General features: G+C 42.3%; 2 protein-coding genes across 4 annotated transcripts in view; both read left to right on the forward strand.

Annotated features, from left to right (window-relative positions):
• Positions 1–449: 449 nt before the first annotated feature.
• Positions 450–9,718, forward strand: LOC122972968 (integrin beta-1-like). The gene is made up of 13 exons (XM_044340406.1): positions 450–678; positions 1,218–1,388; positions 1,719–1,963; positions 2,371–2,526; positions 4,158–4,253; positions 5,499–5,588; positions 5,694–5,834; positions 5,993–6,198; positions 6,278–6,519; positions 6,623–6,845; positions 7,121–7,356; positions 7,791–7,957; positions 8,374–9,718. Exons 2-13 carry the CDS (start codon positions 1,286–1,288, stop codon positions 8,437–8,439), a joined length of 1,971 nt encoding a protein of 656 aa, XP_044196341.1. The 5' UTR covers positions 450–678; positions 1,218–1,285; the 3' UTR covers positions 8,440–9,718.
• Positions 9,719–10,033: 315 nt separating this feature from the next.
• The window catches only part of epc1a (enhancer of polycomb homolog 1 (Drosophila) a), a 31,870-nt gene continuing 14,346 nt past the window's right edge, over positions 10,034–27,557 (forward strand). The window contains exons 1-6 of one of the 3 annotated variants that reach the window (XM_044339531.1): positions 10,034–10,327; positions 11,117–11,237; positions 23,828–23,987; positions 26,260–26,405; positions 26,654–26,860; positions 27,240–27,388. In XM_044339531.1, the coding sequence (XP_044195466.1) occupies positions 23,888–23,987; positions 26,260–26,405; positions 26,654–26,860; positions 27,240–27,388 (602 nt within the window). In that variant the 5' untranslated portion in view covers positions 10,034–10,327; positions 11,117–11,237; positions 23,828–23,887. Of the gene's footprint in view, positions 10,328–11,116; positions 11,238–14,481; positions 15,024–23,827; positions 23,988–26,259; positions 26,406–26,653; positions 26,861–27,239; positions 27,389–27,557 lie in introns of those variants that run through there. The other 2 variants (XR_006399746.1, XM_044339530.1) reach the window with 2 other exon arrangements.

The following is a 27,557-nucleotide window of genomic DNA, read 5'->3' on the forward strand; positions in this document are numbered from 1 at the left end:
GATTTTTCTTATGTTGATATTTACATATTGGGTTTGAACAGCAATATAAGCCTGCTATGTTGTCCCAACATAAATACCATCAAAGATTGTGTTGAAATGGGCCATCATATATAAGAGTGTTGAATGTATGTGTCATTTTTAATTACATCTATTTGCATAATGAAAGATGCAGCCGTGTTGTGAACACAGAGAGCGAACCTACACACAAATACACACACAAGCTGCTTTCCATTATCGCATTCACACCCTCTCTACATCACTGTCATTAACTGCATCACTGATATTTCTTCATGCAAATTACTGTTTTGCACTGTAGATGAATATATGTGGCGTCATTTAATCTTAGCTGTCCTAGTATATTTGGTTTTTTTAATTATTTTTTTTTCTCTGAGGGTGAGATATTCAAGGCAAAGTGTTTCTATAAGGGCTTGAACTAAACCTGAACCGATGTCAAGAATTTTCTAGAAGTGGGTCAGCACGTATGGGAGCGCTGCGACACAGCCAGGGCGCTGCTGGGGAAGGGTTGTTCTCGTGATCGCCTGGAGGACCCCAGAGGTTCCACTGTCCTTCTGAAAAACCAAAAGATCACCTTCCACCCTAAAGAACAAAGACACCAACAGCAACACCGAGGCGTCACCCAACTCCAGCCTCAGACTGTCCGACTGCACCTCAGACCAGGTGGGTGTCGTAGTATCACTGTCACCGAAAGAAAACAGTTTTTTTATTTCATCAACCCAAGGAGATGTCTCCCATCTTCAGGTCTATCAGTAGATCAGAAAATCCGTAAATTTGGAGTTGAAAACCAATGAACTCTTCAGAAGTCATGTCGGAGCACAGGGGTTGTTCTTCCTCAGGAATTCCAAGGTCTTGTTATCACAGTTTTTTTAACGAGATTACCTCCAGACTTCAGTGAGGTGGAGGACACTGTTATTCCAATGAAAACAGGCTCTAAAGTTTATAGAGTTGTTGTAAATGGCACAAGGACGCAAGAGTTCACACTGCAACGAGAAGCAGTGGATTTAGTGGGAACTGGGTATTGATTTAGATTATAAAGTAGCACTACTTGTGTAGATAGAAGGTACGCAGTCACCATAAACAAGACTTTTAAAATGGATTTTAATTTCAGCGTGGTCTCTGTAGTCGGAGCTCTCAAGTATGGAAAAATAAACTGCATTGGAACTTAATTGCTATTCTAATACTGTATCGCCCATTTGTAGGCAAACCGCAGACCTTTGAGGTAAAGTTCAAACGTGTGGAGGACTACCCCATAGACCTGTACTACCTGATGGACCTCTCCTTCTCCATGGAGGACGACCTACCCAACGTCAAGAAGTTGGGGGCCGACCTCATGGAAGAGATGAGGAATACGACCAGTGACTTCAGAATGGGTCTGTGTGCCTATCAAATTTCCATTTCCTCCTCACCTGAAACGAAGGCTTACATTATTTTTCTTAACTTTTTACACCTCCACACTCCTTTCACAGAATACCCTTGTGTCACATTCACACAGTTACACACCTGGGAGTTGCCCAGCACAATCATAATCTTATCATTGGCCACTGAGCAGCACCACTGGAGCGATTGGGGATTAAGTACTTTGCTCAAGGACAACGCTGTGCATTAGTTATTCGCTTTCCACCCTTTAGTTACAAAAGAGTCACAAAATCCCCTCTCAAAACTTTATGCTACTGCTTACTCATTCCCATTCACTCCAAAAGGCTTTGGTGCATTTGTGGACAAGACGGTGATGCCGTACATCAGTACCGCGGAGGACTTGCTCAGGAACCCCTGTAAGAGGACCGAGCCCTGGCCCTGCGCCCCTCCCTTCAGCTACCGCCACGTCCTGAGCCTCACCGCCAACGGATCCTTGTTCACGGAGCTGGTGGGGAAGATGCGGATCTCTGGCAACCTGGACTCACCAGAGGGAGGACTGGATGCCCTGATGCAGGCCGCTGTGTGTGAGGTAGTGTAAGGATGCCCAGCAGGGAGCAGGACTGCATTACAGAGATTGTTGTTTTCGTTTAGGTGGGCGTAATGTGGAGGAAGTGGAAATACTGCAGACAATAGATGAAGGGGGTTTTTCAGAATACTAAGCATCCTTTGGGAAACAACACAAGTCAGTTTGGGGTGTATTTTATACTCATTATGAGTCTTCAAATATGAGAATTTTACTTTAATAATTTCGTAATTACAGGTTTTAGATTTAAGCCCTAAAGAGCATGAAGGCATAAAGTATTACTCATCCACAGTCATTCGATTACATACAAAAGCAGAAAGGTAATTCTTTCTCCAAAGCCTGTCAGAAACATTTACGTCAGTCACGGTGATTTATTTGCTGCCAATTGACTGTTTCATGTTCTTCACTTCCAGGAGCAGATCGGCTGGAGGAATGTGACGCGTCTGCTGGTGTTCTCCACAGATGCTGGCTTCCATTTTGCTGGAGATGGCAAACTGGGCGGCATTGTACTTCCCAATGACGGAAAGTGTCACTTGTATAAGAATGTGTACACCAGAGGAAATTCACAGGTTTAGTATTAAGCTTGAATTGCTTTCTTAAACCTTCATTTAGTGATATTTTTTCATATTATTGAATCAAAAAGCTACATGAAAAGTGGAAAAAAAACCTTTATAGTGACAAAGCCAAACCTAAACTTTACAGAGCTTTTTAGACAGCAGTCAAACAGTCATAGAAGGACATAGAAAAGATACAGATGGTCAAAATGATTATTTAAATCAGGCAATATCTAATTAAAGCATAAGTGCACAAATCTGGTCAGGCATCTGATGCCAACTCTCAACTATTGTGGTAGCAGAAGTAGCTTTTCAGTTTGGCACTGAATAGTATTAGTATTAAATACCAAGTATCGAGGTCTGAGATTCGATATCTGGCAGATTCTTGTGTGGTTCAGTGACTCAGCACTCTTATCGACCCTATTTCGAGCAACAGCAGGCAACTGTTATCAACACAAAAGCAGTTATCAACTAACTTGAGAAGAAGTCAAACATCTAGCAGTTAAAGACCACAATATTTGTGCCAGAGATAAAAGGAGTTTTATCTAAATAAATATCAGACTTCCATACATCAGGTGGACAGTTACACAATTCACACATGATGTTAATGATGCTGTGTGTGTGTGTGTGTGTGTGCTGGTTGTGCAAGCATGTAATTCTTTGCCATAACAACTTCATAAGGTGATCAGCTGTTGTCTGTCAGCTTGTTTTGGAATTATCTTCCCCCAAGTGGCCAAAAATTGATTAATGCAGCTTCAAGAACAAAAGGGATATAACATGCTTATATTCACAGAGAAAAACCAGAGCTTGAGCTCAACTGAAAAAGCCATCACAGCTATGTGTGTGTGTTCATCTTTACACTCTTTTTACAGTATCCTTTTGGTAGCTGTAGTCCGCAGGAGCATACAATGTTTATCCTATGGACCAGATATTGCAGAGCGTACTAAATTGATTCCCGTCTGCAATCCTAGCAGTGAAATAGAGGTCCAGTCTGCTGCAGACAGAAGTCAAAGACAGTGATTTAAAGGTCAGAATCAACAGCACAGTTCCCTGGGTAAAGAAGATGCTGACAGGCACACCCTGATGGGAAACAGCTGGAGTGTTTGTGGAGTAATCCAAACCAAAGCTTTCATCTCTTAATCTCACTGTGTTTGTGTATAGATGGCTGGGTAGGTGTGTGTTGTGAGGGAGCTTGGATGCATGTGCGCCTATTTATCTGCTTGCAAGTGTATGTCTTTGTTCATGTGTGTTAAACATCCATATAGCCCTCTCATTAGGTTCATGAGAGTGTTATGTGTCTTGACCTCATTGCAGTCCAGGCAGTTGACAGGTGGAGTGAATATAGATACATTATTAATCTTTTTCTGTCTGGATAAATGGCCACCCAAGGCAGAAAATGGATGTGCGAGATGCGGGTGTCGCTCCTCTCTGAATGGTACTTATTTATCTATTTGGAGGAAATGGAAAGTCTGTCAGGGAGAGTGAATATAATGAGCGATAGAAAGAGTTGTTAGATGGGAAGTAAAGGGGGAGGACAGCGATAAAGGGAAGAGGGAGAGCGTGCTTAACTACTGATTACACATATATATTCTGGCCTGAGTGTTATGCATTGCATTTTGCATTTGCCCTGACTCCCCTTCTGCCAGGATTATCCTTCTGTGGCTCACGTCGCCGAAACACTAAGACAGAAGAACATCCAGATCATCTTCGCTGTCACCGAAGACGTCGCGCACTTGTACGAGGTACAGCAGAAAGAGGCATCTATATTCGTGTAATTATTCGTCAGCTTTCTTGTATAAATGCACACTTTGGTGCTGAAGGACTGCTCCAGGTAAGTGGGCGGAAGTAAATCATCATTACTGCAGTGGCACCTCAGTTATGAACCTGCACAATTATGCCTTTTAACCACTTTTATTTAACTTAATGTCAGCCTGTCATCCTGTTGAATATGCTCTTGCTATAATGATTATATGTAAAATAATTGTCTAAAACCTTTCATTCAAAAACTTTTAATGGATTTCACCTTATCTAATGCTCTGGAAGCTTTGTATAGGTTTCCTGGATGTAAACATGTATTTCACATGATTACAATACAGTTTATTAATCATACGCTTGTGAATAAAGTTGTAAAACTCACACTGACTTGGCCAAACGTTAAATGACAAGGCTAGTGATATTTTATACTTTTGTAATTATCAACAAAGAGACTGTCTCTCAATACTTATGACTTTCCCGGATCCAAATCTTTTTTTTTTCAACATTGTCTTTATGGTAACATAACAGCCCTTGAGCTTGATAATGCAACAATGTGCAAATATTTATCATACAGATGCCAGATCAGCCCACTCACCCCTCATCCCCCAGAGTCCACCCCAGAGCCAAATCTTAAAAAAAAAAAAAAAAAAACAGGCCACAAAAATGTCTAAATATTTTCCTAAAACAGCTGGGAACTGTAGTTTTTAATAAATGTTACTCAAACAGGAGTAAATTTGTTGGGGAATATTTTCCCTGATTTGGTGTATTATTTACAGCAGCAAGATATGGTGTGTGTGGGATTGATCAAAATCAACTACAGTGCCCATGTTCATCGTAAAGGAACATGTCACACAGAACTCCGTTGTTGGACAACAATGCAGGTCTATGGCACAGAGGAATAAGATAAATCTGGTTTTGGCTACACAAAAAATACTTGTTGGTAGGATCAATTCATTGTTGTTGTTTTGGTTTTTTTTGTCAAAGGAAAAATATAGAATATTAACAGATTTATCCTTTACTATTCACATCTATCCTGTAGAGATCAGTCAAAAGTGGTATCATCTAAGGTCTCCCAAAGCTGATACCACAACAAAACCCATCCAGCCTTGAAACTGCGTTCAGTTTGTTTATCACACCGCAGTAATGCAAATGTTTCTAGAACGAGTAGCACAGCTCATCAGATGGTGGATTGTCAATGAGCATATATTCATTAAATTGTTGCTTTGCTGCAGGGCCTAAGAAGCATCTTCCCAAAATGTGAAGTCGGAACGCTTTCCAACAATTCCCACAACATCCTGCAGATAATAGTTGAAGCCTATAATGTAAGTGAGGCGGAAACTCCCCTCGTACAAAGGTCATTAGCCTCATGTGTGTAGCCTGCTGACATCTCCTCATCTTTAAGAGGTTAACTGTTGTATTGACTGCAGGCACTGACCTCTGAGGTTGTTATGGAGAACAGCAAGCTGCCGCCGGGCTATCACATCTCCTATACTTCACACTGTAAGGACCACAAGCTGAGGCGGGGGGAGCGGGGGAGGAGGTGTTCCAACATCTTCGTCGGTGACGAGGTGTGTAGCCTTGTGGCTGGCTCTGTGTGTGGTAAATTGTGTAAGTACTGCTGTTAGCATGTGGCCATTCGCAGCTGAAGTGACGGTAATGCTAATTATGATTACCTCATTAGTGGAGCATTATAATTGTGCTCAAGGAATTCTCACCTCCCCTCTAGGTGAGCTTTAATGTAAGCATTACAGCACCTCTGTGCGTGACTGCTTCACAAAGACCAGCCCGTGTTGTTATTAAGCCCCAAGGCTATAGTGAAGAAGTTGAGGTCCTGCTGAGCCCCATATGCAACTGCTCGTGTCAAAAGGATGTGGTCCCACACAGTGCTTCATGTAGCCATGGGAACGGCACTCTGGAGTGTGGCTCATGCAGGTAAGTGAAGTAGCCTGATGGCATCAATTCTGGGTTATTCAAGAACGAATCAAGCTTCAGATGTTTGTTTGTGTTACAGATGTAAAGAGGGGAGAGTCGGAACATTTTGTGAGTGTGATCAAGCAGAGTCGGGCGAGGTGGTTGACTCATACCTTTGTCGCCATGATAATGCGTCAGAAGTGTGCAGCGGACAAGGAGAGTGTGTTTGTGGGAAGTGTGTTTGTCGGAAGAGCAGCAAAAAGCCTAACCAGGCTTACTATGGGCAGTTCTGTGAATGCAGTGATTTCAGCTGTGATCAGTACCGAGGACGGCAGTGTGGAGGTATGGGAAACACATACACAGTAGAATAATATCTATCACATCTTCCAAAAGTTGAATATCTCACTTCATAACAGAACACTTATCACTTGTTTTACCATTCAAGGGCAGGGCAGGTGTGTCTGCGGGGTGTGCGAATGTCACCCAGGATTTAGTGGTCGAGCGTGCGAGTGCCCTCTCAGCGTGGAGTCTTGTCTGTCACAGAATGGAAAGGTTTGTGCGGGCAGAGGGGTCTGCCACTGTGGTGCATGCAGTTGCCACGACAACCGCTTCCAAGGTCCAACTTGTGAGCTTTGCCCTTCTTGCCCCAGTATCTGCACCTTGCACAGGTACTATGACCTTTCTAAGTTCATTCAATTTAATTGGTATTTCGCAGATTTCTTCCAAAGCTGACATTATTTAAAATTGAACCAGATATATCACAGGTGAAATAATGTGCTGAAGTGAAATAGGACATAAAATATACATGTATATGGTGAATGTAACAACTGTTATCCAAGAGCTACAGGACTCTGATATAGCTGCAATCACCTGGAAGCACTCTGTATTTCAGTTTTAGATGATACTGGTGTTTTGACTCAGTTTCGATGATTGTTTTCCACAGAGAATGCATCTTGTGCAAGGCCTTCTCACTGGGCTTAAATCCAAGGGAGTGTGAGGCAAATTGCGCTCATCTGAACTTCACTCTAGTAAGGCAGACTGGTGGCTTATCAACAGTAACCCCCTCTCCAGGTCTCCACAGGTGTATGGAAGTGGATGCAGAGGGCTGCAGGGTTCACTTCTTGTTGAGGACAGGACAAAAAGAAGGCTCTGCACATGTTCACGTAGCTCTTAAAAGAGGTAGACTGAGTCTCTCTTTCTTTCTGCAACAATATATATCATGATAAACCAATTGAAGACATTTTTTCTGTTAAAGCAGCAATGGGAGACCAACTAAAACTAGACGTGTGGTTTGCACAAGCAAATGTATGGAGTTGGGTATAAAAGAGAGAAATTCAAAGTGTGTGAGTGTTAGATCTTTTGCCTCTCTTGTAAATTGTACATGCTTTGTGTAAGTGATCACTGACTGATTGGGTTCACCAAAAACCAGGGGGTCCACTAATTTCACATCAGGTCAGTGTATCATAATCCATTTGTTTCCAAAAAGTTATCTCCTGCTGCTTTGTATTAACCACCATGAATATGAACAAATTTTGTTAATTCCATCTGAAATATTTTTGAATAAATCTTGTAATATTTTCGATAAAGAACAATGGTCCTCTCTGTCTCTCAAGATTGCCCGTCAGGTCCGAACGTGATCCTGATTACTGCAGTGCTATCAGCCTCTGTTGTGGTGCTGGGTGTGGCTTTGTTGCTGCTATGGAAACTACTCACCAGCATCCATGACCGCAGGGAGTTTGCCCGCTTCCAGAGAGAGCTGGAGCAGAGACGCTGGAACAGGGTGAGCCTTGCCCAAACAAACCTTTCTGTCAGCAGCTGTCAGTCAGATGCTGTTTCGATAGTAATGGACAATAATGTAGGAATTTGTCATGGTGACATTGGTGCAGGGACAGTCTGACCAGCACAGTAAAACAACAGCATTCTGGTAAATGTGGTACAGAGGCAAACAGGAAAACAGTGAGAGCAAAGAAAAGATGTGCAACATATAGTGACCATATAGTATATTACTCTCTAAATACACATATGCAGCATTGTATACATTCACATCATAACAACTGTTATATTAAAATTACAACAGAAAATGAACAGAAATCATGCTTGATCAGTAATGCCTTCGATTTACCAGAAGTAATGTAACACAAAATGAATGTTTAAGAATAACCGTGTAGGATGATGCTTGTTTCCATCCTGTTGCAGAGGGACAACCCCATCTACAGGAGTGCCATCACGACGACTGTCAACCCGAAATATAAAGAACAGTGAGAGCAGCTATGGAAAAGAGATCTACTTTTCAATCAGGATCCCTGTTGTGCAGCACAATGAAACAACATCCTTCATCTGAACTGTTGTCAGCAGTTGGTCCAACCTGTTTGGTAGCAGGGGGAAACAGATGTTGATGTCTGACTTACTCTCCTTTGATCTCAATATGCAACCCCGGACTGCCAGTCTCCAACCCTTCCCTTCCCTTTCCCTGCATGCTCTGCACGCACACAGATTCAAACAGCATCAAGCACATAAACTGCTTCTTACACAGGGTTAGTTGTCTGTGGGATACATGCAAAGTTAATGGCCTCGCATTATTAAAATCCTAAAAAGATAATTACGCATAGTGTAATGTCTTGTAAGGCATAAGGAAAATCTCCCATATATATGCTGATGGTTGGCTCAGCTGTGTAACTTAGGTCTCAGAAGGCAAGAGATGGTGAGGTGAGCATTCTGCATTCTGCACTGTAATGCTGTTGGAAGCACATGTCTTTACATGGGTCTCCACTGCCCTCTAGATGAGAAAAGAAGAAAGTGTCATCTTGATGGAAATGATGAGGCAGCCTCACACTCATTTACAGTTCACCATAGTCAGAGAAGATGCTATTTTTGACACCAACACGAAACACAGACTCTCTGTGCTTTTGTATTCCCGTAGGCCACCGTGAATTCGTCAAACAGAACATCGCAGATGTGACACGGCGCAATATAGTGTACAACTTTTAAAAAGAGTAGCAAGTGTACGTGCCAGCCACTTTACCAGTGCATTGGGCTGAATCGTGTAAGCGCAGAAAAAAAAACAATGGGATGTTCAAATCTAAATGGATATTAGGGTTTTTTCACTGCCTACAGATGGCTGCTGATGACCTTGCTGGGAGAGTTGAGCAAAGTAATATTAATCATAGCGATGCCTCCTCCACTCCCAGAGTCACTGGGCAGGCGTGCATGCAGCTTTAACAGCCAGTGGGAGGTGGTGGTGGATTATCAGAGAAAATGACTCCATATGCTTCCACTATGCAGCATTCTCTTTCATCTGTGTCTGATCATGAAAAAAATAAAAAATAAAAAAAAAATGTGCGGTGCAAATATTACAGCATCAGAGGAGGCAGCAGAGGCAGCCCTGCCCTGCGACAAGACTCATGTGAAGGGGGCAGGGATGGGGGTGGAGGGAGGTGACCAGCCCTGGAGACAGTTACATAACAAATACTGCAACCATTTTGGAAAAAAAACAAAACACACACACACAGACAAAAAACCCTGTAGCATCTCATCACTTGTTGGCCAGTGAAATAAATAATTTGAAATAAATTAATGGCACTTTCTCTGTGGCTGCCTTTTTGTGTCTGTGTATTTATTTGTTTATTATTTATGTGAGTGCTTTTTTTCTGTGTAGCATTTGCTATTTTACTTGTATAATACATACATTGCTGTTAAGATGATATTATTATTAGTGGTAGTAGTATCAGTATTATTATTATTATTATTATTATAGCGGGTGGGCGGGGGACCAATGAGCTCATCCTCCCCGAGCTCGCCACAGGTGATTGGTGGCATTCACCCTCCAATCACAATTCGCCTGCAAAGTGGCTCGGTGGTCAGTTTGGATCTTTTTTTTTTTTTTTTTTTTTCTTAGTCGAAGTAACCTTAACGAACTATGGGAAGTTTACCATGAGAGGGAGGATATCACTTTCTGTACCACAGCTTTTTCTTTCCAGGGACCACACGCAGTCAGTTAACCACACTTTAAAAACTAAAACACTGAAAATCATTTTTTTCCCCTCTGAGGCGTCCTGAAGGGAGCTAACCGCCGTTAGCATCGGGCTAGCATGACAACCAGAACAACTGCCATCATCATCATCATCCTCCCCTGTGGCTTTGCTAGCAGCAGGTAAGTTGCAACTCAAGCTTCAGCTAGTTTTTGCCGTGTTATCAACGTGGGAATGGAAATGGACGACTATCTATTGAAGACAAGTTAGTTGCCAGTTGAAATTAAACTGTTGGCAGTCTGTCCGCAAACTGTTAGCTGGCTGGTAAATGGCGCAGGGTCAGGGTAACTGAGCTAAGCTAGCGTTAGCAGCCTTTCAGCTAGCCTCGGTGTCGCTGTTCCTTGTGCAAACACAGCTGTGTCTGATCTTCGGCTCGAAGCGTCTTATAAACCCGTTAAAAGCTGCTTTGTAATCTCCTTCGTAGCGGTGCATGCTTGTCGTCCACATTTGCTAAGACGATTTATGACACTGCTCTTTTTTTCTGTCGTGTCTTGTTCTATTTACCCCCCTACTCTTCCAACATATGGGTTTTTACTAATGTGCAACAAAACTTGCTCTACATTATTAAACCCAATCCGATGCCAGTCGCTGCTAAAATAAAGTCACACCGTCATTGAAGTGGGAAAAAAAGAGCCATTGTGAACTTAAGAAGGCTAGTGTGGGTGTGTATTGCCGATAATTGTCAAATCTTGCTCCAAATCTTCTCCCCAGTGATACCACATATTTCAAATTATTACTGTAATTAATACCCTGTAGAGAAGAAAAGAAACAATGTGACAGTGAATGCTGAAATATGGCGCATCTCTGGGACTAATAAATCATATTAACCATGTATTTTAAATAGATTAGACACCATCAATAATGTGTTTTCTTATAATAATATGTCTTTCTTGCCACTATCTGTTTCACAGGCCTCCAGTATGGTCTACAGATGTGAGCCTATTGCTCCCAAATGGATGATGATTATCATGTCAGCCTCCTACATCTGGATCATTCCCTCATGCCCACGAGAATACTCACCCGCCCCTACAGGTGATTTGCATTCCTTATCGTTCTATTTAAGATAAGATAAGACTTCTATCGATTCCCTGAGGGGGAAATTCACATGTTACAGCAGCGCAGGAAACAAGATAACAGATAAAGAACTAGGAGTAATAAACACAACAAAACAAAAAGTCAAGTAAATGGAATTCAATCTATACATATTACACTACTCATAGGTTATGTACGTGACCTGACTTTTGGAAAATATGTGCAGAAGTAATAGTTGTGGTAGATGCAGTTATAGATATATATATAAATGAAATAATGCAGTAGTGTTACGTACATATGTATATACAGTACCAGTCAAAAGTCCAGACACACACCACCACTCACTTGAATGAGAAAGTGTGTCCAAATGTTCGACTGGCACCACACATGCATTCATACATACATACATACATATACACAAATATGTATATACATACATATATACACACATATACATGTCTACATATGGAGGAGTGTGTGAGGTGGGATAAAGATGGTGGTAGTGGGTCTTCACAGCTGTTTTATCCTGTTGTCACAGTTCTTGTTGTACACTTAGATATGACATAAAAACATGTATTGTTTGCATATGTTGTGGCCCTGTATATCACAGTGTGAGGCATAAGTAGCCAAGGTTAAGCTTGTGATGCACCACTGGGACTACCCATTCTCAGAAAAAAACGCCTGCACACCCGTTTGTTATTTCTCAACGTTGCCTGTTAATTGGTATTTACACAATTCATGTGATGTTAAACATTTGTTGTAGTGCCAAAATGTTGACACAGATCTGTTGTAATGAGGAATATATCTAATGAATTTGTCTGTCTAGACAGAAGCGCTCGAGTTCTCTTACATCATAAGCGCAAAACATTATGTGAAGTGTGTATTTCAAACAGTTGAAAGAAGATAATTAGTGGTAAAGCTTGAACGCAGAGATAATACTTTGAAACGTCTATAATGAGGCCTGCTGTTGTTCTGCAGAGAGGAAGTTTGTCTTGAGTGAGGTTTTACAGAGGTCCCGTATTGATTCTTATGCAGTGTACTTAATAATTAGTCCTATCAAATGGGCTTTAAACTTTTACAGTCAAAGCAATGAGCATGTAACTGTAATATTGAAGTAACAATGAATGCACTTGTGCAATGTGTGTACATCTCTCTGTGTGGGGCCTGTGTTGATGTCAGTGGACAAACTATTTAATTTAGTTCAATTCAAATGTGATCTGATCATTCAGCATTTTAGATATTATCAACCTTGTTTTGTGGGGGGGGAAAAATGCCACATTGTTGACAGATGACAAAAGGAGAAAAGCAAGATACGCTCCATATAACAGGAGGATGAACGCAGGTAACAGCTCAGTAAACAGTGACGTGAAGAAGGACCTCTCAAGATGCACAGTTTGCCGACCCCTCGAAGCTTTTGGGCGACAGCCGCAAACGCCTGTGCTGACAAGAAGATGAAGCCGTACCTGAACACCAAAAACGACAGTTGAGATATTAAAGAATGTTGCCTGTTTCAGTCGTTCTTTATTGCTAATATGTTGATAGCAGGACTAGATATTAGCAAGGCATGATGAATCCATGGATGTGACCTGGTGTCAGTGGTACCAGCTTGTCGTGTTAGAGACACTATGTAATGACCCTTAATTACAGTTATTACACCATCATAGCATAATATACATTGTTAATGACAGCGCACATCATTTTTCAACAAAAGGATAATGCATTATGTCAAAATTATTATTATGCATTAGTAATTTTCTGTACTGATAGTTCTTGACTTGGTCTTTTCATAGCTGTAATAAGTTATAATTCCATGTTTGTAGCTTTTGCCATCCTGCCAATCATAATTTTGTCAATTGCTTTACTGTAAGCATTTCATTTCAGTTAATTTTCAGTTTGAAGGGAATACTCTTCTCCAGTAGAATTGGGTTAAGTTGTACCCAAAAACATGAAATTTTGGCTGCATGTCTTATCATAAATGAAACATTAGAGACTCCCTAAATTGGCATTCACTGCGTCCTGCCCAGCCATTAAATAGCAAGGTGTTTCTGCTGTTCTGTCCACCCATGAGTGAACCCAATATTGTATTCACGCATGGAAAAACTTAATGAAAACAACTGATTTTTACAGTGCAGTTGTGGAGAATGTTAGTCTTTAACCACTTATATAGTTTTGTCTGTCTCTGTTTATCTGATTTGAGCATTAAAAGACGAGTTCAGTCTTTCAAGTCTGTCTTAAAACAACAGAACACTGAAACATGTTTTTCTTGCTGTAATCATTCCTCTTGTTCATACTGACCATTAGAAGATCCCTTCATAATGCACTTACATTGTAAGTGATGGGGGACAAAACCCACAGTCCTCCTTCTGTGCAAACATGTATTTAAAAGTTTATCTGAAGCTAATATGAAGCTTCAGCCAACCAAAGTAGTCAAATCAGGTAGATAGCTTTCAACATTACAGTCATTTTAGTGCCAAAGTCCCTCTTTTTGTTACTACACTTCCACTACAGCTCAACAGGGAACCAGTGTTATGCTAAAAAGACTGGAAATTGGGAAGATATCTAATCAATGTGACTAACTCATTTAAGCTTCAGATAAAAATTTTAAATGCATTTCTGCATTTAAAAGACACTGTGGATTTTGGCCTCCACCATTTACATTGAAAGCACATTTAAAGGATGTTTTAATAGCCAGCGAGGAAAACCTCTTTTAGTGTTCATAAGGACACTTGACTGTTGAGACGATTTTGAAAAAAATTGTGAATCTATCCTTTAACATAACAACATAAAAGCAGAAACGATTCACTTCTAATAATAGTGGGGAATATCGGTGTGTTTATGTTTGTACCACAGGGTGGCGACATTTGCAAAACAATCGAGTCTAATTGGCAGAACCGGTTATATTGCATATTAATTTGAACTCACGACTTAAGTTTTTAAATTCTTTGCGTTCTTGTCAGGTTAAAAATATATTTTTAAAAAAAGCCCAACCCTCACATAGCCTGCTTATAAATGGTGATTGTATTTTACCCGGAAATATGTTTGTTTGTTTTTTTTTTATCTGTGTTGCGTCACACAGGCGTTCAGGTTTGTTTGCTGTTGGGTTTTTTTTCCATTTTTCACTTGCAGAATAAATATATTTTTGTACGTCAGCATCAGCCTGGCGTATTACAGGACGAGAACATCCCGAGCCTGGGAAGTTCACATCCTCTTCACCAGCATCCAGCATCTTGCCCCCTCCGTCACTACACCCTCCCTCCTCCCCTCCTCCCTCGTACCCCAAGGGTCTCGCGAGCGCGCACGCGTGCGAAACTGCGTGGGAATGGCTGTTTGTGTGATCGAGGGGGTTGGGCCGCTCGGAGCGAGCGGAGAGCTGCATGAGTTTGTAATGTCCGCCATGTTGGCCATGGCGTATTGAACCGGGGAGGAACAGCGGAGCCTAACAAAAAAGAGACCGACAGAGAGCGACCGAGACCCGGGCCTGCCCGGCTCTGTTCGCGCTGCTACGGACCCAAGCCTGCCCTCAACCGACCGGCTGACTCCCAGAGACCGTCACAGATTCATCCATGAGAACTAGAGGCAGACCTGCTGTTATTCCGAGCAGATAGATTTATGCTGCATCTTTTCATATAAAAAATGAGTAAATTGTCGTTTCGGGCACGGGCGCTGGATGCTAGTAAGCCTCTACCCGTCTTCCGCTGCGAGGATTTGCCTGACCTGCACGAATATGCCTCTATCAACCGGGCAGTACCGCAGATGCCGACTGGGATGGAAAAAGAGGAGGAATCGGTATGTTTTTTAATTGCTCCCCGACTGGTGGTGGATCACTTTGGCAGTGTTTTCATATCGAGGGGCGCCACTATGTTGCCTGCGCAAGCTTGTGCAAAATGGCCGCCATATCTACTCCTTCGTGCACACGACGGATCTCGATGAATACTACATTTTACGACCCAACTCTAACACGAGTGTTATTATAAGGGGCTAAAGGTTTGATATTTTATTCGTTAGCCGTGTTGTGTGCATTCGTTTCACTTGAAATCGCACCCGAAAGCACAAAGAAGTCACGTGACTGTTATCTGTTCCACCATTTTGTTGACTTTCTCTTTGGTAAAGGCGAGCGGGGATAGGCCTTGGACGTGGTGTACTTTGCGTGAACAAATGCCAGGGGGAGACACTGAGCCTCAACCCGGTTTTGACAGCTAGGTGTTGCGTGTTGACAGCTCCAGCTCTGCCATGTGTGCTGCATACTGGGCTGCACTTCTGTCTGAGCGGGGAAAAATATCCTGCAGATCCTGCCATCCATTTAATCATACACATGCTTGTCATTGCGATCATATCCGGCTTAATTCATGTGTTAAGCATGCCTCCTTGTTTTGTCTGACTGGATACACCATAATGAGATTTTAAGGTTGTTGTAGCTGTATTTAAAGTGTGTGAATTTATTAATGGAAATTGACAAGAGCTACTTAATTGCTTCAATAATGACAGATGCAAAAAAAAGTATACACTGTAACACATCTTGGTGTGCTTTTTTTGTCAGCGTGTGGTGTGTAAACAGTTGTGGTTTTATCAGTTCCCGTTTTAAAAACGTTGATAGTTGTAGCCTCACTGTCATGAGGAGTTTTAAGGCTGCTTTGTGGTTCAGGCTTTACTCAACTCTAGATGCTTGGATTGTAACTGTCAGCTGTTTTTTTGGATAATGTTGAGGTTGGGTAACATTCCCCAGCATGTCAGATCTGCTTTTTTTTGAATTAATAGTATGTGGAATGTGTGCTACTTAATCCTAATTGGTTAAGTCCTGTTTTATAATTGTATAATATGACATTTTAATAATATAGGAATGATTTGCATTGTGCTTGTAGGCAGATTATGCAAAGCTAAATTATAGCTCAGTGGAACCACAGCTTGTCAGGTTGAATACAGCTTAGGTTTAACATGTAGGTTTACAGCATAAGTCAAACAGGGTCACTCTCTTCACTTCACTTTCTTCTACTGGTTGTTATACTTTCCAACTAAATCTCCACAGTCATACTCGCTACCTGAACTGCTTGTAGGTTTTCTAAGTTGTTGTGGAATGTGTGTTATCACTGTCAGCGGATAGCTGCCGGTAATTGAGAAAGCACGTGTAGTAGGAAGTCAATAGGTGTTGTTTATTTCCCCTTCCTGGCCCGCTCCTTCACCGTCACCTCATCAGCAGGAGAGCCCCCCACCCCCCCCACCTCCGCGTTGCCGAGACGCCTCAGCAGACACAAACACAAGGAAAGCACAGACGGGGGGTCTCGCGAAGTCAGCAGAAATCCTACCCCCCCCCCCCTCCCTTCTGTCGGCCATTCCCCCACCTACTGTACACATACACACACACAGCGGCGTTACATAACACAGTGACAGAAGAGATAAAGAGGACAGTTTCACTATAAGGCCGCGCATGGCTTAGCTCCCTGACCCACATCCTGTCCAACAACAATGGGAGCGTTGCAGCGCCGAGCTGACTGACCGACCACACGCCGGCTCCAGAATGATGTCAATTAAAGAAGCACGCTAGTTTCAACGGATAGGAAGGTGTCTCTTTTTGTAACACGCCATTTAAACAGCCAGTTTGTCTTTGGTTGTAGGGTTGGAAGACAGGAAGAATACATTTAGTGCTGAATCTGTAGCTTATGCATTTCTTTTTTCACCACAATCAAGTGCCTTTTGTATGTCTGCTTCATCAGCATTCACAGTGTCAAAGCTGCCAAACCTCACAAATTATAAACCATGAGTAGCTGTAACGCAACTGGAAATATGGTGCCTCATTCACTAATAGCCTGTGACCTACACAGCATAAAACCATTAACGTGCTATGCTTCGCTGTGGCTTTTTAACAGACATCACAGTGGTATATGTTCGGTTTTAAGGCTCTGCATTTCTTCGCTCAATAGCGGTTTTGTAGATGCGATATGCAGCAGAGTAATTATATCATGTGCATTGCTGCGAAAGTCGCCAATAGGAACATTTTGTCCTCGTGCAATCAGGCTTTCTTTTAATTGTGACATTTGTACTGACTGTTGAATATGTAAAGATTCAGCAAGTCGAGGTCAGAACATCAGGAAACACAGTAGTCTGTTACACTTTGATACAGCCACTGTCAAATGACGACGTACACAACAAGAAACAGCTGATGTGTCTCATGTATACTTATGTTTTAAGTATGATAAATTGCTGTAATTCAATTTTGTGTTCCTCAGATTGGACATACACATTCAAGGGTATGAGTGGCATTGTATATATGTAATGTTTTTTTAGTTAAAAGTAAAATTTTGGCTCTTCAAATTGTAAAATCATCTTTTAGAAGAGATTCCAAGGTCCTGGTTGAATAAAAAGAACTTGTCACAATGACCACACGAGCTTTGAATCGAAGCAACTCATCCACAGCACAGTTGCTTTTATGCACTAACAGCAGTGTGTGCGCTGTGATTATGCCATTCAGGTGTTGTGTGGTAGTTAATGAAGAGGAACGCCGACGCCTCATTCAGTTACAGATGCTGTGAACTGTGAATCACATCCTTTGTGTATTTGTAGCCTGTCTTGTTTTTTGGCCCGCTGGTCGGTCTCATGGCATGCATCGCAGTGTTTTTTGTGGATTTTTATAGATGGGTGCGTGTCTGGTCTCACCGAGCAGAGCGGGTCTCGCCTTCTTCTAAGACTTCCTCACCTTCCGCCCGAGCCGGCATGAGCTGAGAACACGTGCCGGAGGCCGCGCTCGAGTTGCCATGGCAACTTTTTTTTTTTATTGGAGTCATCTATTTTTCTTGGGAACATTTAATGGAAGGAACGCGTGGTGCTGTGAAAAATAGATTTTCATTTGTCTCCTTTATCTGCATCCGCGGCCGTGACGGAAAGCAGCGCCGCCGCTGTGAAGTATCTACATTCCCACACGTTTTGTTGTGCGGAGAGAACAAGGGGAGTAAGAGGTTCAATGTCAGCAGCGTCAGAGAAGGAGAGTTGTTTAGGAGCTACTCTGTGACTGAGGGGTTTCAGCATCTGTGCCCACAACACGTCTATTAACGCCCAACATTAATTTTCTGTTGTGTTTGCTTGTTAATTGTTCTTGAACTCCTAACCCCTCTCATTTTTTATATTTGTATATATGTTTTGCAACAATGAGAATGAACAAAACTCAGTGTTTCAACATGGACAGACTTTTAAAAATTAGGCTTTTCCAGTGACATCTCAACTTTGGTTTTTGATATAAAACAGACATTAGCGAGATGTCCTAGGTTAACCGAGTTTTAGTCATTCCTGTGTGCCATTCATAGAAGTCCTTTATCCCTACTCGCCCAATTCCTCAGCAGAGGAAATCCCAGGCTGCGAACGGCGGTTGTGAGGATCACAGCTGCGAAAGATCAGGATATCTTTAGGTCAGATGCAGCTCAGGGTAGCCTGCTTCAATCTGCCAAGTCGATATCCTCTACAGAAAGTGTGCAAAGACAGGTCTGGGCCAGGCTCAGGTTTAATTGGTTCCTCATGCACACACTCCTTTTACACAGGTTCCTTAACTCACAAAGCTCTGGGTTCACAAATATGTCAGACAGCGGGGTTCACAGAGGGTGATTCTGGAGGATCTGTTTTACAGGTTGCATAAGAGAGCGAACCCTACATCTCGTTGGTTAAGCATGGGTTCATAGAGTTTACATAAGGTCACGTCACATTGGCAGACGAATCTTTGATGAAGCAGATATCCTTGTTTGTCATCAGACCGCTGTAACGCAAGTGCCTGATGCTGAGTAATGATGCGTACAGACAGCGTTTATGAATGTTGGAAGAAACATATTTTACAGTTTGACTTTCAGAACACTGTGGCGTTTGGTTTCCAGTGTTTCCTGAGGTTGACTGTTTTTTTTGTGGGGGTCAGCAGCCAGACGTTTCTCAATCCTCTGTTTAGGAGCAGCTGATATTGACACTAAAATGAGAATAGCTACCTTAAAGGTCAGTCCACCTTCAGTGACCCTGGTCAGGTTAGGCTAATCCATTGTTGCTAACTTCAGAGCTAACTCCCTTCACTTTCCCAGCAGTTGAGGAAACAACAGACAAGACTTTTCTTGGCCTTGAGAAGCTGCAGCAGTTATTAATGTGAATGTAGAGGAAACGCTGCTTTCCTCAGGGTGTTGTGATTTTTTTTTCCCCCTCTCAGTCTCAGGACATGCAAGTTAGGAGAGTTGGATGTAGAGAAGTGTTATTAAAATGTTTAATTTCCAGTCTGTGTCCCTTAACTCAGGACAGCTCCTTTCATCCTAGATGTACAGTAGGTTTTTGCTTGTAATAATTGGTTGAGGCTGGCCGTGTGCGCCAAATAAAATCTAATTTGCTGCGTTCTCAAAAAGCTGTCAAGCCGCTATTAAATAAAGAGCTGAGGGAAATACAAGTATCTGTAACTTGACTGGGTGTCCAAATCTTTTTTTTTCTGTCTTTATTTTTTTACATTTGAAGTTTCAAAGTTGCTGAAAGGGGACAGAGAACCACAGCGTCTGCTGTTTTAGACCAACAGTTGAAGACAAGCTATGTTAGTTAGCAGGGTCCGAAATTAACACCCACCAGGCGCCAAATGTGGCGAGATTGTCTGTTGGCGAGAAAATCTCATAAGGCTGGCTGCCACACTGGCGGGTAAATGTTTGTACCAAAATAGTCATGCATTAAAATATCTGGCATGATGGCTCCGAGGAAATTACTCATGTTTGTCCCTTTATATAGTGTAGACACTCGCAGTGTGTGTGTTTTATACGCATCGAAACAGTGACATGAAACTATAGGAGTGCTGGAGACTGAGGCGAAGGAGCGCCAGCCGCAGACAAGCTTGAGCACTCCTGGTTTCGTGGCATTTTTTACCGTGCGGGACTTCAGCTACTCAACACTGCAGCTCTCAGTGAAACTGTGACTTGCCGCCAGTCTGCTGCTAGCTAGCGTTAATTAAATAGATATTATGTGGTGACATTTACAAGGAGTAAGTATACTAGACACAAAAAGGCAATTTATCGTTTTGTCCGGTAAAAAACATGCTCGGCTGGTGGATTTGTTTATCTACCAGTCGTCTTGGCAGATGAGTCAAAAAGTTAATTTCAGTCACTGTATGTTAACTGTAGGATCACACAAAACTGTTGACTAAGCGTGGATGGTAGGCGGTGAACAAGACTGTGCAAAGATTTCGACAAGTTTGGCTGGAGAGTGTGTGCGTGCTTCAACAATCGTACGCAAATGCAGCACTTTTATTCCAAACCCTGTGATTTGCCTGTGTGAACATGCCAAATTCAGTTTTTTTTATTGTGAGTAAGATGCCAGCTTAAGTTGGCGACAAATTACTAGTGATTTTTAGAATAAACGGCCATTTGTTTGTGGTACGTTTACATCTCAAACTGATTTAGAGGCAGCAACGAGCAGGTAGGCCGTCACAGTGGAAGCCGGACAAACTGCACGTCGGCTGTGTCCTGAATCAAATCGGATGAATACTTTCACTTTAGTCCCATGACCCTCCTCAAAGTTGTATTCACAATGGTCCAGTTGATATGATAAGCTGTTTTCTTTGTGTGCCGGTTGTAGAGAAAGCGTACAACACTGGGCTTGTTGATAAGCTTACCAGGGGCAGATGGTTCAGATCTGGACACATACTGCGTCCTTTCAGGCCAGCTCACAGCTCCGATACGGTTCTCCCGTTACTCCACGCAGAACTCCTCTCGGGTTTGGTTTATACACAAGGCCCTAAGTACTCACAACTCCCACGCAAGTGTGTGTGTGTGTCTAAAATTGCATCGTTTTCCGGTAATGGAAATTAGCCGTGCACAGATAGGTTTTTCGATGACAGTCATATTTGCCAACCGCAATCGGTATGTCACTGAACACTGACCGATATCTCAAAATCCAGCCAAGAAAATGTGGTTGTGATAAAAAAAAATTAAAAAAAAAAGTTCTGTTAAAATACTTGTTAGAGCAAGAAGGGCCTCAGTCAGTTTGACAGGATTGGCCATCTGTTGCATCAACTGCTGAGAACGGGCCTGCAAGGACTGTGTACTACAGACTGAGCATACATTTGTAATAACCTGCAACTTCTTTGATATCAACTTCTTTACAAGGATTAATGCAGGTATATGCTTTCTTTAGCCATTCAGTAATAAAGATGTTCATGAAGGCTGATCAATAATCTTATTATTTAGGCTTGTTTTATTGTAGAAAGAGACTCATGTCGGTGTGGGATTCTGCTTAGTATCACAGTAGGAAAATGTTACTGTTCGTTTTTTTTTTTTTAAGGTGTCTGTTTCAGGTTACATAATGTAAAAACATCGTGTGCTCGCCGCTGAGTTCAAGAGTCAAACTGTCTGACTCATTTGCCAACGTCCTTGCTTGTGCTGGCAAGTTAGTTACAGCAACAGATCGGCTGCTGGAGAGAAACTCGCAGGTATTTTGTTCATGACTCCGTGGCTGAAAATGTTACACAGCATTTTTTGTAAACTTTGGAAACTTGACACTTTTGACTAACTTAGCGACTTTCTCTCAAGCTGAGAGTTGCAGCAGATGTAAACAATGAATCACTGTCGGTGTGATAGTAAGGTTACCTGTGCAGGCAGGGTGTAAAATAAATTGTGTCTTTGCCAGAAAGCTGCCTGTAAATTTGACCTCTGTGTACTTGCAGAGGATTGACACACCTATACAGTTGCAGATAGTCTTTGTGTTTGTGAAGAAGGGGCCCTAAAGTCCTACACCGTCCTACTACTGATGACTCATTTCTCTGAGATAGAGCAAAGAGCATCAGGAACCATGATGATATATATATATATATACATGTTCTGCCTGCTTAGTCAAGCTTTAAGAAGTGAGAGGAGATCAGGTTGAAGGAATTCCTAAATGACATGTGGAAAGATAATCAACAAAAGGAACTGAAACAGATTCAGGGAAGATATTTGGCAGTGCTATACGGTTTTGGTTTTGGACAGTTGCCATCACATTATGCTCTCATTTGCATTGGCAGTCTATAATTCCCCCCCTTACATACTTTATGACTATTACTGAGATGTAAAAAACATGTCTAACATTTCTTAAACAGCATTGAAAAACATTTGTCCCCTCCGTGTCTTCTCGCGCTGATAATCTACACAGTCATATGAGAGCTTGGTATCGTACTCCCGTTCTGAGATGTCATTTTGTATTTGAAGCATTTTGATGTGGTTTTGCTGATGGATGTGTGGAACGACCTCAACATCCTTTTGCTACAAAACCACACATTAACCCACAAGTGCTGTTAAATCCTGTACTTTAAAGCTGTTATCTGGAATGACTGCTGGGTTTGTGGCTGTCGGCCTCGTCTGACAGAGACATGCTTCCTGTGCACAGTATATCCGGAAACAGATAGAAAATTGATTAAAGTAATGATGAATCAGTCGTTTTTTTCACCAGCTAAATTGATCTTGTGCATTTTTATACACCAGTATATACACATTTATCTAAACATGATCATGTCACATTTTGTAATCCAGGGTGTTGTGTGGTGTGGTGTACACAGTTTGTGTGAGAACCTTTTAGAGTGTCATGCGCTCAAGTGAAAAAAATCATGATTTGACAGATGAAAGTGTCCGTAGGGTTATAAATTTTATACCAAGATGGAACAAAAAGATGACAAATGAAGGTTGTGAGATATGACGGTGTTGATTTTGGAGGCCTGCTCAGCGCTGTCATGATACTTTGATGCTGATTGGATTCAGAATCGATTCTTGACACGAGACCAATTCTCGATTGAGTGAATAAAAAGGGTCCAGTATACTCTGTGTCAAACCATTCACTGGTGTCCTTTAGTCCACTGAAATACAATATGAAACCTAACTGGCAGATAAGATAAATGCTCCTCAGCCTTTTTATTTTAAAAAGTTAACTGCATTAATTAATGAATCAATTAATTTGCAAGCATCTTACAGTCTGTTGCCTGTACGAGAGTAAGAAAGCGACTGCTCCACTGTGTTATTAAGGTTGCGTCTCCAGCAGTGGAGAGCAGCAGCTCCGCTGCACCGTCAGCTCCGGGGAAAGTCTTCTCTGTTCAAGATGCTGAGCAGGCGCAGGGTTGTTGAGGTGAAACGGATTGAGCACCAAGTTATTTTCTTCACCTCAGAGTTGGTTTAAGTTGTTAAATGGTGCAGTGTGTGTTGGTCAGCCAGTCAGTTGTTTGTTACTGCTGGAGTTTGCTGCTCTGCTCCACTAACGTAGTCTCTGAGTGACGGCGTAGGAACGTTCGTCTTGTAAAGGTAGTTAGTTGGTCATTAAATCAAAACATGCTTGCAGCTACTGCCTGTTTTTGAAGATGAACATCAAGATAACTCTAGTGTATGCACGCCGTAGACTGTCTGGCCCTCGCAGTCGAGCTCCGCCTTTTTTTGTTCCATCAACAGCACATACTGGAATTTTTCAACAAAGGCAGCGGCCAGTAACACAAAGAGTTAGATAAGCAGGAAAACCCTGTAATCAAATATGAAGTTTCTGTCTATTGTTTGATAGTACTGATACTCACTTCCTCAATCTTCCTCACATCCTCATATTGCAGATAAGTCTATTCTAAACAGCTGTTTCCTTCTCTCTTCCAGGAGCACCATCTCCAGCGGGCCATCTCGGCGCAGCAGGTGTATGGCGAGAAGCGGGACAACATGGTTATCCCCGTCCCCGAGGCAGAGTGCAACATCACGCACTACGAGTCCCTCTACCCCGGGGAGTTCAAGATGCCAAAGCAGCTTATTCACATACAGCGTGAGTAGCAGGCCGCTCGCAACAGGATTATGGTCTTTAGCTGCGTTAGCGGTCTGTCAGCACGTGGAGATGTTGTTGCCGTTCAGATTCACCAGATGTGTCTGATGGTTTCAGAGGGTTTAGGCCGCCGATTGAGCAACGTTGTTTGTTTGACTTGGCGTTTTTAAAGGAGCATTTGGTTATCATCGAGTCTGTCAGGTCTGTCAACTGGCTCCTAGTTAAGCATGTATAATTTGTTATAAAAGATTCAATAGATTTTTCATGTGAGCACTAAATCAGTATCTTGTGCAGATACTTGAACACAGTACAGTGTTTCCCCCTAGGATGTTTTTTCAGCAGCGGTACTGTTGCGGTGCGCTTAGAGCCCACGTTGCCAGCACACCAGCAGTGAAATAACTTAAAGGTACTTTCGAATTGTTCCAGATAGGTTTATTCATGTTCATGGAGCCATGTGTGTAATCATTTACAGGAATTCTTGACACCAGAAGGACTCTGGAGGCCCAGATGGCCATAGTTGTAATAAATGTCAAAGAACGAAGTGCCTCAACACTATTTGACTAAAAACAAGCATTAAAAGTGAGCAGTGTGTCCTGAAGTAATCCTGATTTAGAAGAGCTTTTAAATAGAACTAAATATTGTTTTCAGAGCAGCAACAGTAATGTTTACAACAGCAAAGTCGCTATATAAACAGCATGTGTGTGTGTGTGTGTGTGTATATATATATATATATATATATATATATATATATATATATATATATATATGAAGCAGTTGGAAAATTTTTGAAACTTTTCTATGATGTTTATGCTTGTTGAAGAAGTGGTTTGATAAAGTAGTGGCTTGTCACTCGTGAAGGTTTTACTGCACTTAAAGCAACGAGCATAGTTGTCGTCAACTTGAGTAAAACTTTATCTTTCACTTCACCTGGTTCATCGTCTCCACCGCCGCCTCTCTGCTCTGCTGTCTGCTCTGTGTGTGTGTGTCAGTGGGTGAGCTGAGCCCCGCCCTCGGTCAAACACGGACACAGAGAGCAGACACCAATTCCTATTCACTCATCATTAGCTCCAGTCAGCTGCTTGAAGTAGAAAAAGTGCGTGTGGTTTGCATTCGTCATGATTGTGTACCATGTGAGATTTCAGCGTTGGCGTTGATCATTTAGCGGCGGCGCTGCACCGCTGTTGAAAGCATACAGAGGCAACACTGCAGTAGTTGACTCCCTGTGTGAAAAGGACACCTGTATGTCTGTCTTGACACACATCAGTGACACTGTGACAACATGATTGTTGTTGTCCCGTTAGTGTCTGACAGGAGATGTCATGTCTGAAATCATTTGAGCAGTCTCCTCCAGTCTGCAAATAAATTGCATTTGTGTAGTGTATACTGCGTTTGATTCTATGTATTTGAATAAGCAGCATGTAAACTTAAAGGACCACTGTTAGATATTGTCATCATATCTAACAGTTAAGATGTGGAGCAGACAGAGCGAGCGCTGCGTACCTTCCCAAACGTTTCAGGTTTTGACAGGTTGATGTGTTGATTACAGTGGGATCCTGATAGTGACAAGCCAGCGAACATAGTTTTCTTTCACTCGCTGCTCGCAATAGCTGATGGATTACAACAGACAGCCACCATTTTTACCAGACTAATATGTCACTGTCTGGAGAATCTCCAGGCCATGGCTGGAGATTCTGGCCAGATTGACTGGTAGGGCACAAAACCTAAATGGCTGGTTAAGTTCCCAGCTTGGATACTGGCGTTTGTCCTGAAGCGCACTGCTTTATTGAGTTGGTGAAGGCACAGAACCAAACCCAAGCACAGTGCTTTGTCATGATGAACGCTCTGTTTTTTTTGAAAAGTTTTGCAGAAGTTGTCTGAAGATAATGGTTTCAGCATTTCACACCTATAGAGTTATTAGACTTAGCTTGAAATGTACTGCTGCTAAATTAAAATATGATTACGTGTATTTAACAATCATGACATGGCATTATTTCACTTTGGTAGATCACCTGTGTCTGTCCAACATATCTAGTCAAACGTGACAGATCTTCTGACAATGTTGAACATGTGAAAGAGTAGGTTTTTTTGCTGAGTAATGAAATATGTCTAATATGCTGAAATATGTTATTTCTTGATCATCATCATCATGTTCATGCACAGCCTGCTATGGTAGTGTTAACAGTGATCTTATCTTAAGTTCCAACAGTCCTGTTGCTATTGAATTCCTGTAGGCTGTGTCAGACCCTCCAGTAACCGACTCTTCTTCATCTCATAGCTTTCAGTTTGGATACGGAGCAGCCAGACTACGACCTAGATTCAGGGGATGAGACGTTTGTGAATAAGCTGAAGAAGAAAATGGAAATCACCGCCCTGCAGTTTGAAGAGATGATAGACCGTCTGGAGAAAGGCAGCGGACAGCAGGTATTTGTCACCCTGCGTGGGGAAAGTACTGGTTTGCATATTATTATTTGCACAAACACATCTCTGGCTTTGACTTCTACAGAATAAATAAGTCCACTGAGTTAGTATTGTACTTTACTTTTAATGAACAAAATGCTGATTTTTTTGCTCTGTGATTTATTCATTTGAGAGGTGGATAATTGCTGGGATAGCATAGTTCTCAGTTCCTTTCATTGCGCTGACTTTGTTTACCTTTTGTTGCTCCGCAGCTCGTCAGTCTTCAAGAGGCCAAACTGTTGCTGAAAGAGGACGACGAGCTGATCAAGGAGGTGTTCGACTACTGGAGCCGCAAGAGGAAAACCTGCAAGGGCGGCTCCCTCATCCCCAACGTCAAGCAGGAGAAGAGGGACGGCTCCAGCACCAGTGACCCCTACGTGGCCTTCCGCAGACGGACGGAGAAGATGCAGACCAGAAAGGTAGGAGGATGGAAGTGTTTTCTATCTTCAAGCTTTGGTTTTGAAAAAGATTGGTTCCCTATCTGGGATCAGTAGTATAAAACCAACTTGTCCATACATAACAAAGTATCCACTATCCATCTGGTAGGGACTTTCAAGTATTACACAGCGCCAATTCAGAGCGGTTGTGGAAACACGAAGGGTTATCCCGATATTCCTAATAAATCATTTGTACTTGGATGGCTGCACCACCACGTTGGCCAGCAGTGATATTATTATTACCCTAGAATAAGAGATATAAAAGCTCCAATAACTTTATGTCTGGAAAACTTTGAACACAAAGAGGGGAACATTTACGCCTTTCGCACCACTGAATTATCACCGTTTCCCCGTTTTGCAGAACCGAAAGAACGACGAGGCGTCGTACGAGAAGATGCTGAAGCTACGCAGGGACCTGAGCCGAGCCGTCACTATCCTAGAGATGATCAAGAGGAGGGAGAAAAGCAAGCGGGAACTGCTGCACCTCACACTGGAGATCGTGGAGAAGCGGTGAGAAAGACCGGCGTGTGAAATTGGGCCCCAGACACCATTCAAATCCCACAAAGAGTCTGGCAGCGGCTGTTAGGGTTGTCTGCACTGCATCAACTACCTTGTTAGGCAACTAGCTGCTATTAGGGAGGCCTTTTTCATAAGGATTTAGGATGCAGTAGCGAGATAA

The sequence above is a fragment of the Thunnus albacares genome, chromosome 21 (genome assembly GCF_914725855.1).
Source record: "Thunnus albacares chromosome 21, fThuAlb1.1, whole genome shotgun sequence".
NCBI classification, from domain to species: domain Eukaryota; kingdom Metazoa; phylum Chordata; class Actinopteri; order Scombriformes; family Scombridae; genus Thunnus; species Thunnus albacares.